The sequence below is a fragment of the Perognathus longimembris genome, chromosome 9 (assembly GCF_023159225.1).
Source record: "Perognathus longimembris pacificus isolate PPM17 chromosome 9, ASM2315922v1, whole genome shotgun sequence".
Lineage (NCBI taxonomy): Eukaryota > Metazoa > Chordata > Mammalia > Rodentia > Heteromyidae > Perognathus > Perognathus longimembris.
Window position 1 is genome coordinate 395229 of NC_063169.1, and position 14179 is coordinate 409407.

Below are 14179 nucleotides of genomic sequence, written 5' to 3' on the forward strand. Positions count from 1 at the left end.
TTTTCAATGTATGACATTTTCTATAATTACTAGTAAGTGCAGCAGCCAAAGGGTTAAATGTGTTTCACAATAATGTTGTTAACTGGCACCTCAAAGAACCAAGCAAATAACACAACCTGTAATGGCTGATGCTACGTCTCTGGGTTGACATTACTATTGCTTTTTCCTATTGCCTGCCACCATGGATAATTGGCTACTCCCATGCCAATTTTCAGTGGCCCTGGATAAACAGCTCTGACATTTGAAGTCATAGTTATTATTTCACTCCATCTGTTCTCTTCATTTTCATTTTAAGTGGCTGTCAAATCCAGCACATACAGCTTTCTAAAAGTTGCTGAAGCTTTCCTCTTGTGAGTGGGGTAGATGAAAGAGGTGCCTGGGCCGAGTTGAGGCGACACTGATGGTAAAGGGAAGGAGGAGGCACGGGGGCGGGGCCCCAGCGGCTGCCACAGAGCGCGATGGGACACGCAGGTTGGGAGCAGCAGCCGCGGGTGCATTTTGAGCAGGAGGCTTCGAACCTCACATGTTTTAATAGTGAAATCCCGAACACACATTTCGGTTCTGACCCGCCTTTTCCATTTACTCCAGTCTCCACTTCATTTTCGTTAGCATGCAGAAGCACAGGAAAAGTACATGGCCTTGCTTCCGACAAACAATCTCGTGCTATCTAGTGATGGGGTGTGATCTCTAGTGATGGGGCACAATTGTGTGCTCTCAGGTGATGGGGTGTAACCTCCTGACATCCTGATGGGGTATAGTCTTGTGACAGTCCATGCCGGAAGCCAGAATTTAAGTTGCATACTAGGAAGTAGCAGGCTGTTCACTGTACTGGTGGAAAGATGAGGTCATCTCGCTCTGGTCATGAGTTAAACATAAAATCTGAATCTATTGGAGATGAATGACAGGAAATCACCTGTCATGCGTGTTAGCCTGGCTCCATCACAGGAGCTGGCAGATACATGTTTCACACTGGACGTGGAAGCCAACAGCACCACAGGCCGGAGCTGAGGCTGCCTTTGGGCATTCACCTCAACTGGAAAACAAAGCGAGTGGCGAACCCGTGAGCACCGGCTCTAGAGGCATTTGCCATTCCTTCAGCAGCAGCCACCAAAGGCAAAAGGCTGCAAATGAAGTTAACGCAAGCAACCTCAACGTTCATAAAACCAGCATAGAACCTAAATATGTATCATGGGAGGCTGGCACAGGAGCACGGGAATTGTGTCATTTGAAAAGTTCCTGATGATGATTTTCGGGAAAAGAAATAAAAAAGTATGCATAAATGGCTTAGCAGCGCAGACACATACTTTAAATTATAAACTGCAGTTTTAAATTCTTACTCATTTGAATATCACATTTCAAACCAGATTAAAAATGGGTATTTAAATAAATTATAAACTGGGCTGGGTGCTGGTAGCTCACGTGGTTAATTTTCTAACAGTCGTTTAAGGGATGAGTTAAAGTGGGCACCGAATGCTTGTGTGGTTTTGTGGCTGGTTGTGGCTGTTGGTGTAGCCTGGAGTGGGAGCAAAGCAGGGAGGACAAGGGTGGAGGAGGGGGAAGCCCTGGCCTGTCCAGGAGCAAGCGCAGAGCCCCGGCTGCGACTTGTCAGGTGGAAGGACGGATGAGGGTCCTGTGCTGCCAGGAGCTCCTTGGCCCCCTGCACCCTGGGCAGCGCTCACTGGACAGATTTCTATGCTCACCGAGCCCAAAGAGACCCTCAGTCAAGACCACTTTAATCCTGCAAGTGGAAAAGTCCACACTAGCTGCCGACACATCTGAGTGGTGCTGTGTGTCGGGGGTAAATGTCCCTCACAGATAGACCCACGTCACGTGGGTGGCAGTGCCCGGGTCAGCAACATGTGGCATCGCTGCAGTGGTTACTGGAGCTCTCCCTCTCTCTGCCTCCTCCTCCCCTCCTCTCTCTCTTCCTGCCCCCTCTCTCCCCCTCCTATTGCTTCTCCCTTCCCCCTCTCTTAAGTGCTATTTAACAAACAAGTTTTCAGGGGTAGTTTAACTCTGAAGAAATTAGTTCTTAAACTTCAAGTTCATCAGAGGCTGAATGACAGACAGAGGTGCATCTGACTTGTGTAGGTCCCCTTATCCAACAGATATAATCTCAGTAAAACATGCATAAATAAAGCATTCATTTTTAAAATATACTCTTATAATGAATGCTATTCCAAAGCAAAAATGTTCAGAACTTCTAAGAAAAGAGCCCTACTTTTAAAATAGTTATACTTCGATGGAATTTTCCATGGTGTGGCTATTACTGAGCTATTTTCCTTCTTTCTCACAGTTTAGTGAGGAAAATAATGATCATGTAGCTCACAACAGTGTAATTCATCTTATAATTAGGGTAGATGCTCATTGTCTCTAGAAATACTTAATGAAGAGGCAAGTAACTGACGGCTGCCAAGAAAGCTAAGCGCAGCACGATCCCGTCTAATCTGAGATGATCCAGTCGTCTTCCCGCTGTCTAATTGCCTGGTGGCTGATGTACATAAGAATTATGAAACAAAGGGATGGAGCTATGTCTGACTTATTTAAAAACACAGATGACAGATTTAAGATGCAGGCAGATTTAAATGATGTACAAAGGGGAAATTTGAATGTCTAGGCACTTCTATTCTCAGCACTTTCAGTAAGCTGTGCTTTTGTAAAGCAATGATGTTTTTCAACATCATTGAGTAGTAAGTGATTTTATGGTTGTTACAATAAAACACCACCTTAAGATGCAGAATTGTCCACCTGAGATTCCATTGTACAAGAAGATGACTCAAGCTGACACAGCTGGGTCAGGAGCTGGATGATGGCCTCCATCACCACCGGTCCTCCTGCTCTGCTCCCAGAGGCTTTTGTGTAGTCCTGTCAGGGCTCAGGGCTGGGGGGCTGGGAGGGGGAGGGGGTTATGATTCCTCTCGATTTGCACAGATTTCCTGGGCTCTTGGGTGGGGTTTCTCTGGCCTTCTCTGTAACTACCAGTCCACATGACTCAGGACAGCACAGATGCTTGCGCATTTTTTACATTCCATGGTCATACCTTTAAAATCCTTGCTTTATTGAATTCCCAGAAATCATTCTAATCTGTTTTGTAGTACAGTAAGATCTTATTTATTCACTTAGGAAAGCATGGCTGATCAACTAGGTGCATATATTTAAAGACTCAGTGGAGTAGTGGCATCATGACAGAATCATGCTTAATAAATGGCTGCACCTTTTATATAGAAAAGGAATAGTGCAACTGGAAATGTCTAACTACCACTTGAGTAAATGTAGAAGGATTTCTGACAATCACCAATATATCAAGTCTCGGTGATGAAGGCAAATCTTTTTAGTTTTTCTATAAACGGTTGATCTTTTGGATAGGAACAGCAAAACAAGCTCGATAAATATTTCCAAGAACATGAGCTACCTTCACCAATGTGCATGGAGGGAGCTTTACCTTTTCTCTGGTTTCTCCCCAGGGGCATGCAGTCCCCCACTATCCCCGCAGAGGACGGGACAGTGACAAGAGCCAGGTCTCAGCACCATGGCCTTCTAGCAGTCACTAATCTAAATGTGCGTTCCTGCTCTGTGGGGTCAGAGTCCCTGCGAAGCCCGTCTCCGTAATCCTGGGCCCTCACAGGGGACCGGTTAGATGCACCCAGCTCCACCCCTAGATCCTGCACCTGCGAACATGGGTGTCAGCTTGGCTGGTCCGCGAGGAAGGCACCCGCCTGGCCCACAGCCTGCACGGTCGCCATTTCCTTTTCATTGTAGTCCCGAGACCCAGGAACTGCGTACTGACTCTGGTACTGCCTTTCTGGTACCGAGTCTCAGGATGTCAGCTTTTAAGGCATACATACATATTCACTGTAAATACAATGTTTTATATATACACAGAATAAAATACATCTGTACAATCTAGATGTACATACATATGATTAAATAATACCTTTTTGCTTCATTTATTGTCAAAAAATTACCAACAAAAAGGATGATGTTTGCAGGGAGGATTTTTGCCACAAAGCCTATGAGACCATACATCTACCATCCTACCGTTCTTTTTTCTAAAAATAGAGACCTTAATTTCATCTGTTAATTCAAGCTGACGCTGAAGCTGCCATCCTCAACGCCCCCACCTCTCAGCCCCAGTTCCCCCGATCCAGCCTCCACCCACAGCGGCCGGGAAGTCCAAAGCAATGTCCCAGCGGGTCAGTGTGCGGGTCCCTGGCTGGCAGAGCTCACTGGCTCTGCAGGTTTTGTCTAGAGCGGTGTGGAGGAGTTCAGAAGCTGCCAGCCTGGTCTCATTACCTTTCCTGAGCCAAGCACAGGAGCTGCTACTGGAAACAAGGACCTGTCAGGGTTTCGGTTTGTTTGTTTTATGACAGTCTCAGCTACAGAGAACAAGCCAGATGCCCAATAACTGCTGACATCTTGCTGTGGAGACCAGCAGATCTCTTCCAGAACAGGGAAATGATGTGCCTGGCTTTGGTGGGCATCCAGGATGGCATTGCTAATGCTCCCTCTGGGATGGGGCTGCTGGGGGTCTCCCAGGACCTTGGCCAGCTGTCTCCTCCTGAAGTGAGCCCTGGCCCACCCTCTGGGAAGCGGGGATCCGCGTCTCTGTGCCACTCACGGGAGTGTTCTTCCCAGAAAGGGCATTTATCATCAATTTGTCTCTTTGTAATATTTAGTATTTTATGCCACTGTACCTATTCTGCTCAACTCAACCTGCATACATCAGAAGGGTACACAGTATGTAGGCAGTCTTATTCCTCAAAGGCAGTCAGGACGGCTCACTGTGTATTGCTTATTTTTTAGGGAAGCACATTGCCGATGCCCAGGACAAAGCTTTCTTAGAGTGCACTTTGGAGGAGGAAACACAACACACACACACACACACACAAACACGCACGCACACACACACGCACGTTGTCAGCTTTCTCAGAGTCTGAAGTGGAATTCAGTTTTACCAAAAACATTTTCTGAATCTCCACTTCATTATGCATGCAAACAAGAGTGTCAAGATGTTAACAGTCTTGGCTCATGCCAAGTGTCTAAAAGCTCTTTACCTTGTGGCCAGGTAAGTTGGGGACACCAGGTAAACCATTTTCACCCTGAAAAGAAATACATGACATTCGTTTTATTAGCTACAAAAAAAATAAACAGAGACATTATTTGTGTGATCTAGTGTGGCAGGGAAGGGCACTAAGTGTGTCCTGTGTAGAGGTTCACAACTCAAAAAATTACCCTTAAATAGTTGTACAAAGGGGTTTACAGCCCACATGTGAGTTTATGAGCACACTGCATCTCAATCAGTGTTGGCCTCCCACGTCTTTCCACCTCCCCCTCTAAGGGAGCCGGCTCCCAGTCCACACGCGTGCTCAGTGTTCTGACTGCGTGCCCCCTCCACCCTCACCACCTTAACTGTCACCGAAAGGAAGCCGAGACTTGGCACTGTGAGGGTATGTGGTCAGGGCCCCCGGCACCAGGGCTTCTGAGCTGGGAAATGAGGCTGCCATGGCTTTGCAATGCCATTTCTCCCCATGCTACTGCATATCTTTCTCTTGACCATGCCTCCCCGAGGCCTGGCACCCGCACCAGCGCTGCCCCGGCTCCTTGTACATGCACAGCCCATGGAACAAGCAAGATGGATATTCTCCAATATGAAGACAAGTTGTAAATCACACCTGCAGACCCCAAAGCCTCCAGAGAACAGGGGAAGTTGTGCTTGTCACTCTTTTGCTGTGTTTTTCAGAGAGGGTCCTGTGCTAACTGCCTGGGCTGGCCTCTGACCTCCATCCTCTTACCTCCACTTCCCAAGTCGCTGGGATTAGAGGTGTGAGCCATCATGCCACGAGGCTCAATTCCATCCAAACTTTCTTTAAGTCAGGTACTTTTTTCTGTTTAATTTGCATTGTAACGGAATGCTTCCTAATTTAGCCTCCCCCCAATTCCTACCCATCTGTCTTACTTCTGCCCCTGGAATCTCGGGCGTGAGGCGTGCTTTCCCTTGGACCCTCCAGGGCTCTGCTGAGGGACGCACCCAGTCCTCGCTCCCTCCAGAGCCCTGTGCCCTGGGCACACACTGCGGTCCGTGTGTCTTCAAATGCCGCACTTGAAACTCAGCAATAACTTCAGAAATGGCCTCACAGACAGATGGCAGAGCCGCACATAGGCACACCTGCGCACGCACGCGCACACACACACATCTGTCCTAGACACCAAATAACACTCCTATTAATAGCTTGCTTTTAAAAATGGAATGGCTTACGTGTGTCAATACTGCTGTCAACTACAACCACTAAGTTCTCCTTTCAGAGGGAATGCTCTGAAATTTGCAATCCTCTTCCAAGCAAGTTAAATAAAGATTATACTGATCCAGGTATTGGTAGCTCCTCACCCTTGTAATCCTAGCAATTCAGGAAATGGAAATCTGAGGATCAAGGTTCAAAGCCAGCCTGTGCAAAGAAATCTAAGAAACTCTTATTTTCAATTAACCAACAAAAATCAGAAGTAGGAATGTGGATCGAATAATAGAATGTGAAATTTGAGCGAGAGCACAAGGCTCTGAGTTCAAAAACAGGGTGAGGAAGGGAGGGGGAGAAAGAGGAAGGAAGGGAAGGAAGGAAAACAGAAAAATATATACTGAGACTCAAATTTTTTGAAATTGATTTTTAAATGATACGGAGTGGTACAAGTTTCCTTTTATGCATAGCAAAGTCAGAGAACCCATTACAAAATCTGGGCTCCTGGGTCACAGTGGTGGCTGTCTTAAGTGAAAAGTAAACCATTATGGTTGGACATATAAATATAAAAGTTCTGATGGTGGCATGGAAGCTAAATGTTCCCAGTCCCTCGTCAGCCTCTGGAATTCTCCAGTTACAGGTGTGTACCCCCACACTTGCTTCTGAGCTTGAACAATATCTAGCTTGCAATACTGTTGCCTTTTGCAGTGAATTCATTATTAAGAATCATCAGTGCACTGTTAGAGAAGAAATATGAAGAGCGCCCTTTTATGAGTTAAGTACCACACGATGACAGTTAATGGATAGATTGAACTATTTGTTCCGTGCCTCATTTACAGAATCTCATGAGGTTTTGTCTACAGTACGCGTATTTGAAGAATCTGTGTCATCTCAGGTAAGAGGGTGCGTTTGAGAAGCCTCCTGGCTGTTGTCAGCGTTCGGCCTGGTTGGGAGGAGCTTTCACCCCAGAGCCTGAGGTGAGACTCCAGGCTGGCTGGTGTGTGGAATAGTGGCAGGACACATGGAAATATGTGACATTGTGATTTACACACACACGTGAGTCACACAGTGGTGTCCACGCCAATGCAGGATCACAGTTTATCAACCTCTGCACTATAAACCCATTCCAGGCATTTCCCTCATTCTGTCTGATACAATTTTATACAAAATAGCCACAAAGAACACTCAGATACCAAACCAACATACCTTTTCCCCGGGAGTTCCAGGAGCACTGAGTTCTTCTTTAGCACCAGCTATACTCTGAAATATATTAATTGTCCATTAGAGGTTTTTCCTACTGTTTGTTTTTCTAATCCTGGGGTTTGCACTCAAGGCCTTGCACTTGCCAGTTTGCTTGCTCAGCAAACGCTCTAGTACTTGAGCCACCTGCCTTTTGGCTGGTTATTTTGGAGATATCTCATGGACGTTTCTGCTCAGACTGGCTTTGAACTGGAATCCTCTAGATTTCAGCATCCTGAGTAGCTAAGGTTATAGACATGAGCACCAGCACTTGCCTCATTAGAGTTTTAGAGATGATCAAGAACTTCTAATGTTAAAGAGCTCTCTCACCAGGCGCCAGTGGTTCACATCTGTAATCCTAACTACTCAGGAGGCCGAGATCTGTCTGTCTGGAATAAATCATTCTGTCACTATGCTAGGCAGTGATTAAGAAACAAAATACTAGGAGCCTATGAATCTATCCTTAAGATAGCATTGTTCGTTAATTTCAGATTTAAGATACTCGAGCAGGGGCTGGGAATATGGCCCAGTGGTAAAGTACTCGCCTCATATACATGAAGTCCTGGGTTCAATTCCTCAGCACCACATAAACAGAAAAAGCCGGAAGTGGCACCATGGCTCAAATGATAGAGTGCTAGCCTTGAGCAAAAAGAAGCCAAGGACAGTGCTCAGGCCCTGAGTTCAACCCCCAGGACTGGCAAAAAAAAAAACAAAAAACAAACCCAAAGATACTTGAGCAGATTTCACCTTCAAATCCCTGTAGATTAGATGAGATTCTATCAGATTGGATTAAATTGGTACAGAAAGACCTGCTAGTCAATTATACACAGTTAGTATGGAAGGAGAAAGAGTGAAGGGACTTTTCCTGTCCTTGCATTCACCTACACAAAGATGCCAGCAACTCTCCCGAACCCTCCTGCTCTGCAAGGTTAGTGGGTCTCTGGGCAAGTGGGGCTGTGCTTTAATCTCTGTGAGAGTGGTATGGCTGGAAAGGGCCCATGACTACTGTCAGGTGGGAAAGAAAATAAGGGAAAATCACAAGCATTTTCTGGGTTAGCACATTCGTCTATTCTAGAACCCCTCTCATGAGGACAGGTGGGAGATGGAAAAACACCAATACTGGTTTGTCCACACGTTGACAAGTTTGAGTATGTTTTTATTTTCTCTCAAAGTATGTGAGCAAAGCAATTATTTCATAAAGCCAACACAGTTGGGGAAATTAACTGGAGATGCTAATAATTCTTCTCCCTTACATGTAGGAGCATTAAAACTTAGCTGATACTTAAACTCAGAGAATTTCAGTCTGGGGTGGATGAGGTTATTAGTAAGGGTTTTAAGAAACACAACATAAAGTGGTTGCTAAGTAATTAAGCTGCTAAATGTATTTGCTAGCAAAGAAATTCAAAGATTCAGAAAACACTAGTAAGTGAATCGGGATGAAAGAAAGGTATTCATTATTATTTCACATAATGCCATAGAGCTTAGTGTTGGGCAGAGAGAAGGGCTGCAGTAGTTTGATCAGGAGTCCCGACGGAGACTGCTTCTCAGGGCTGTGTGTTTAAACGCACATAGTGGGATGACTCCATGACAGGCAGGCATCCGTTTTGGGGGGGTGGCGGGGAGCAAACACAAAAAAAATCAAAAACAGAAAGTCATACTAAGAACATACCACATTGTGTATGAAAAGGGAGCAAATAAATAATAAATCAACACTTGTACATATACTTCCTCCCCTCGGCCATTATAGGGCTTGAACTGAGGGTCTCAGGCTCTCCTGTGACTATTTCATTCACAGCTGCCACTCTACCACTTGAACCACACCTCTGCTTCCAGACTTTTGCAGGTTAATTGGAGCTAAGAGTCTCATGAATCCCCTTACCCAGGCTGGCTTCACACCTCCATCCTCAGGTCTCAGTCTCCTTAGCAGCTAGGATTACAGACAGGAGCCACCAGCGCCTGGCTAGGATTGCTTCTGGATAGTTCTGACTCTTCATGATCTAACCAGCATAGAAGTGGTCAGATCAACACCTAAGACTTTTTGTTTTCCAAAGAGAAAAACATAGCTTTTCCTTGTAAAGTGATTCTATCCTGTGAAAAATCTCCTAGGCCATAGGGAAATAAAACTTATGGTCTTGAGAAACAGCTACCTTAATTACTTAGACTTTTCTTTAGATATAGCATTCATTCATTCTTTCTTCCAATATTTTTTAGCTTCCATTATATGTTGTTCTCTGTGTGGAACTTATTCAAATCATATCAGTGATGGGAATGTACAGAGATGTATAATAATAATGATGTTACACCAGGCAGCAATACAAATACTAAAGAAAATAGAAGTGGGATGGTCACTTTTTTTCGGTGGGTTCTGGGGCTTGAACTCAGGGCCTGGGTGCTGTTCCTGAGCTTTTTTTGTTGTTGTTTGTTTGAGGCTGGTGCTCTACTTGTGGCTTTTTGCTGGATAGTTGAAGATAAGAGTCTCCTTGACTTTCCTGACCAGGGTGGCTTTGAACCCCAATCCTCGGATCTCAGCCTCTTGATCAATTCACTCATCTGAGTTTAATGCTGGGAAGAATTTCAAAGGCTAGTGTCCTCTGTGCATAAGGGGTCAGAAAACGAGACTCAAAGCTCCTCGAACAGAAGGCACTGCCAGTCAACACCTGGCAGTCACAGTGGCAGGACAGGCGGTCGGGACCTGTGTGCCCTCCGTGCTGGACAGACAGCACATCCGAGGAGCTGGCTCGCAGATGGAGACGCCTGTGCTTTCCATCAAGTCACTCAAAACCAACCTCACCCAGGAGGCCTCTTTCAGTAGGGCTTACAAAGCAGACCATGGGCTTGCTAAAAGTTCTGGATCTTTTCAAATGTCAAGCGAGCCTTCCAGCATGAGCTCACAAGAGACGAGAATGTGAGTGTACTCTTCTTATTTTCAGCAGTGGGCAGGGGCGTCTTACTATCATCTTGAAGACAGGCACGCACATGGAATGCAGGAAAACGAGAGCCGTGACTTTAAGTCACATGTCACGTGTGAACGACCCTTGGTCCCCACAGGACAGGGCTGTGCTTACCGGCTTGCCTTTCTCCCCTTTCTGCTCAGGTGAACCTGGAGTTGCTGGCAATCCTGCTTCTCCCTGAGCAGAGATGAACATCAAGGTTAGCAGACATCGTGTCGCCTTGCTCTGAGGCTCGGTGTGCAGTCGCACAGGAAGCTAGCGCTCCACCATCGGCTGCACACATCCATCCCCCCGAGCTTCCCTCCCCTGGCCTCAGGCCCAGGACCTCCAGATTCTCCAATTCCTCCTTCAGGCCCCTGCCCTCGGGGGACCCAGCTGTCCCTCGACTTCCGCCCCTTCCCTCGCCTGTGCTCGAACTTAGGGAGGAGAGTGCTCGTGGTGCTGCTCATTAGAGGAACCGCATGGGTGCAGTGAAGGAATCTGAACCACACACGCACTTGCACACACACTCACAACCACACAAACACATGCACACATTCATATATACATACACACATGCACGAGTAATGCATATATATACACACATATGCTTCCATACCAACATACATGCATACTTCATACACAAACGTATATACATGCATACACATATACACCATGCATACATACATACACACCACATACATTCACACATACACACACACTATGGGGAGGAGACACAGCTGTGAACACAGAATCATTCTGCAAAAGACAAACACTGCACAGGTGTTCTGCATGTGTTGAGCAGTTCCTCACTGTTCATTCTATTCAGAGTCAGCATATGTAGGTCTGATAGGCTGACATCTCTGTAAAGGTTTGGCTCAGGTGGTAGAACACCAGCCTTTAACTAAAAGGCCAAGAGACTCTGCCCAAGCTCTGAGTTCAAGCCTGAGTAGAAGCATACATATACAAAATCCAATTATCTCAGTAAAAGTCCAGGAACCACATCTCCATTTGCCTTGCTATGACCACTAGGGATGTGAGACACAGGATCTGATTCCCTTACACCAAATGACAAGGTAGAGAGGGGAAGGCCAACAAGGTGTCTGGCTCTGCCCAAGCTGCCCTCAGTGAGCAGTAAGGCCAGCAAGCCTGGTCTGAGAGCTGAACACCTGGTCTGAGAGCCAGCACACCTGTCTGAGAGCTGAACACCTGGTGTGACAGTCACCACACCTGGTCTGAGAGCTGAACACCTGGTCTGAGAGCTGTACACCTGGTCTGAGAGCTGCATACCTGGTCTGAGTGCCACACACCTGGTCTGAGAGCTGAACACCTGGTCTGAGTGCCACACACCTGGTCTGAGTCAGCACACCTGGTCTGAGAGCTGAACACCTGGTCTGAGAGTCGCACACCTGGTTTGAGAGCCCACATACCTGGTCTGAGAGCTGAACACCTGGTCTGAGAGCCGCACATCTGGTCTGAGAGCCACACACCTGGTCTGAGAGCCGCACACCTGGTCTGAGAGCCACACACCTGGTCTGAGTGCCGCACACTTGGTCTGAGAGCCACACAACTGGTCTGAGAGCCGCGCATCTGGTCTGAGCTGCACACCTGGTCTGAGAGCCACACACCTGGTCTGAGAGCCGCACACCTGGTCTGAGTGCCGCACACCTGGTCTGAGTGCCGCACACCTGGTCTGAGAGCCGCGCATCTGGTCTGAGAGCCGCACACCTGGTCTGAGAGCTGCACATCTGGTCTGAGAGCCGCACACCTGGTCTGAGAGCCACACACCTGGTCTGAGAGCCACACACCTGGTCTGAGAGCCGCATACCTGGTCTGGCACAAGCCTCTCAGCTCCTGCTTCAGCAGCAGATTTAGAGAACTCTTGCTGGCATGAGCCATTACTGATGATGCAATAAGATTTCCAAGGTCTGTCTGTTCTGAGCACTAAAATCCCAAGAGTGGAGTTAGAGGAACAGGTCCCCACCCTACCTGTGATGGCTATTGCCTGCCAGGGCTTCCCCCTGATTAGAGAATTCAGGCATTTGCATGTGAGAATGTCCCCCCATACCCTTGTCACAAGTAACCTGACATGGCCAAGAGCAGAGGCGCAGGCCTGTAACCCACGCTTCTCAGGAGGCTAAGATCTGAGGGTCATGGTTCAAAACCCAGGTAGGAAAGTCTGTGAGCTTCTTATTGCCAGTTAGCGGCCAAAAAACTGGAAGTGGAGCTGTGGCTCAAATGGTACAGCTCCAGCCTTAAGAGGAAAAGCTAAGGGACAGAAGCCAGGCCATGAGTTCAAGACCTAGTACAGATATAAGAAGAAATGAATGGGCTGGGAATATGGCCTAGTGGCAAGAGCGCTTGTCTCGTATACATGAAGCCCTGGGTTCGATTCCTCAGTACCACATATATAGAAATCGGCCAGAAGTGGTTCGAGTGGCAGAGTGCTAGCCTTGAACCCAAGACTGGCAAAAAGAAGAAGAAGGAGGAAAAAGAAACGAACAACAAAGCAAATCTGATGAGCTAATGAGGGCTTTTTAGGTTTTAGTAGATAAGTGCAGTGATTTGGAGTATTTAGAGTGGCTACTCTTTTAATTTATACATACAAGAAAAATGTAAATAGATATTTGGGGAATGAAAATGGAAATAAAAACATGAAATCTGAATCTGTAGAACATAATTTTTCCATAAAATGCTTGTATAGCCTGTAGAGCAGAAAATGCTTATTTTCCATATGCTAAGTTGACAGGTCCTTAATATATGTAACTCCAGGCCAGTGACCTTTAAAGATATTAAAATAGTCTTCACCAAAGCATCCAAATGATGGATTTAATACTGATCTAGGCAGTTTGCAGTGTGCAGGACAGCATGAAGTGAAACTCGGCTAAAAGAAATGAACATTTTCCTTTAAAAAACAGTCCAGGCAGGGGTATGGCTCTAGTGGTAGAACATCCGGCTAGTATCACCAAAACAAAACACACGCAAGGCTGTGGCTGAGTGCAGAGGCTCACGCCTGCCACCCCCGACACAAAGGAAGCAGAAAAGCTTGCGGCTGCCTGGAGCACAAAACAGAGAGGCATCCCGACAGGCCTGTCCCCACAGCTCCCACGGGAAAGGTAAGTAGGAGGGGGGTTAAGGTGCTATCTCAGAAGCAACCAGAGCAAAAAGGGCTGGAGATGGGGCTCAAGTGTTAGAGCACCTGCCTAGTCAGCATGACACACTGAGTTTAAACCCAGCATGACCACAAAGGAAGGAAGGAAGGAAGGAAGGAAGGAAGGAAGGAAGGAAGGAAGGAAGGAAGGAAGGAAGGAAGGAAGGAAGGAAGGAAGGAGAGACTGCATTCAAATGAAATAAGATTATCAGTAAACAATCCATCCAATCCATGTGAAACCCCAGAAGTTCCCAGTCAGACAATCAGGGCCTCATCAGATTAGTTTTGCCCTGAATACTTAGGAATTGAATTGCAGATTCAATTTAAGACTTTGTCTTAGAATTCATTAAAAATCTGTCTACCTCCTTCAAAATCCCAATGAGAGTAAAGCAACAAGTAAGGGTGCATCCCTCATAATCTCTTTTGGTTTTATTTTTTTTCTTAATCGTTAATTGGAGATAAGAGTCTCATGGACTTGCCTGCCCTGGCTAACTTCAAACTTTGATCTCAGCCTCCCAAGTAGCTAGGATTACAGTTGTGAGCCACCGGCACCCAGCTAACCTTTAAATATTTAATCACCCTTACATATGAAACTGTAACCCCTCTGTACTTCACTTTGACAATAAGGG

At 46.5% G+C, this 14179-nt stretch overlaps 1 protein-coding gene across 1 annotated transcript in view; it reads right to left on the reverse strand.

Annotated features, from left to right (window-relative positions):
* Positions 1-14179, reverse strand: part of LOC125357771 (collagen alpha-1(XIX) chain-like) — a 132338-nt gene that overhangs the window by 73002 nt on the left and 45157 nt on the right. Inside the window, exons 9-11 of the mRNA XM_048354691.1 lie at positions 10535-10597; positions 7437-7490; positions 5055-5099 (exon numbers count right to left, since the gene is read on the reverse strand). Of these exons, the coding sequence (XP_048210648.1) occupies positions 5055-5099; positions 7437-7490; positions 10535-10597 (162 nt within the window). The remainder of the gene's footprint in view (positions 1-5054; positions 5100-7436; positions 7491-10534; positions 10598-14179) is intronic.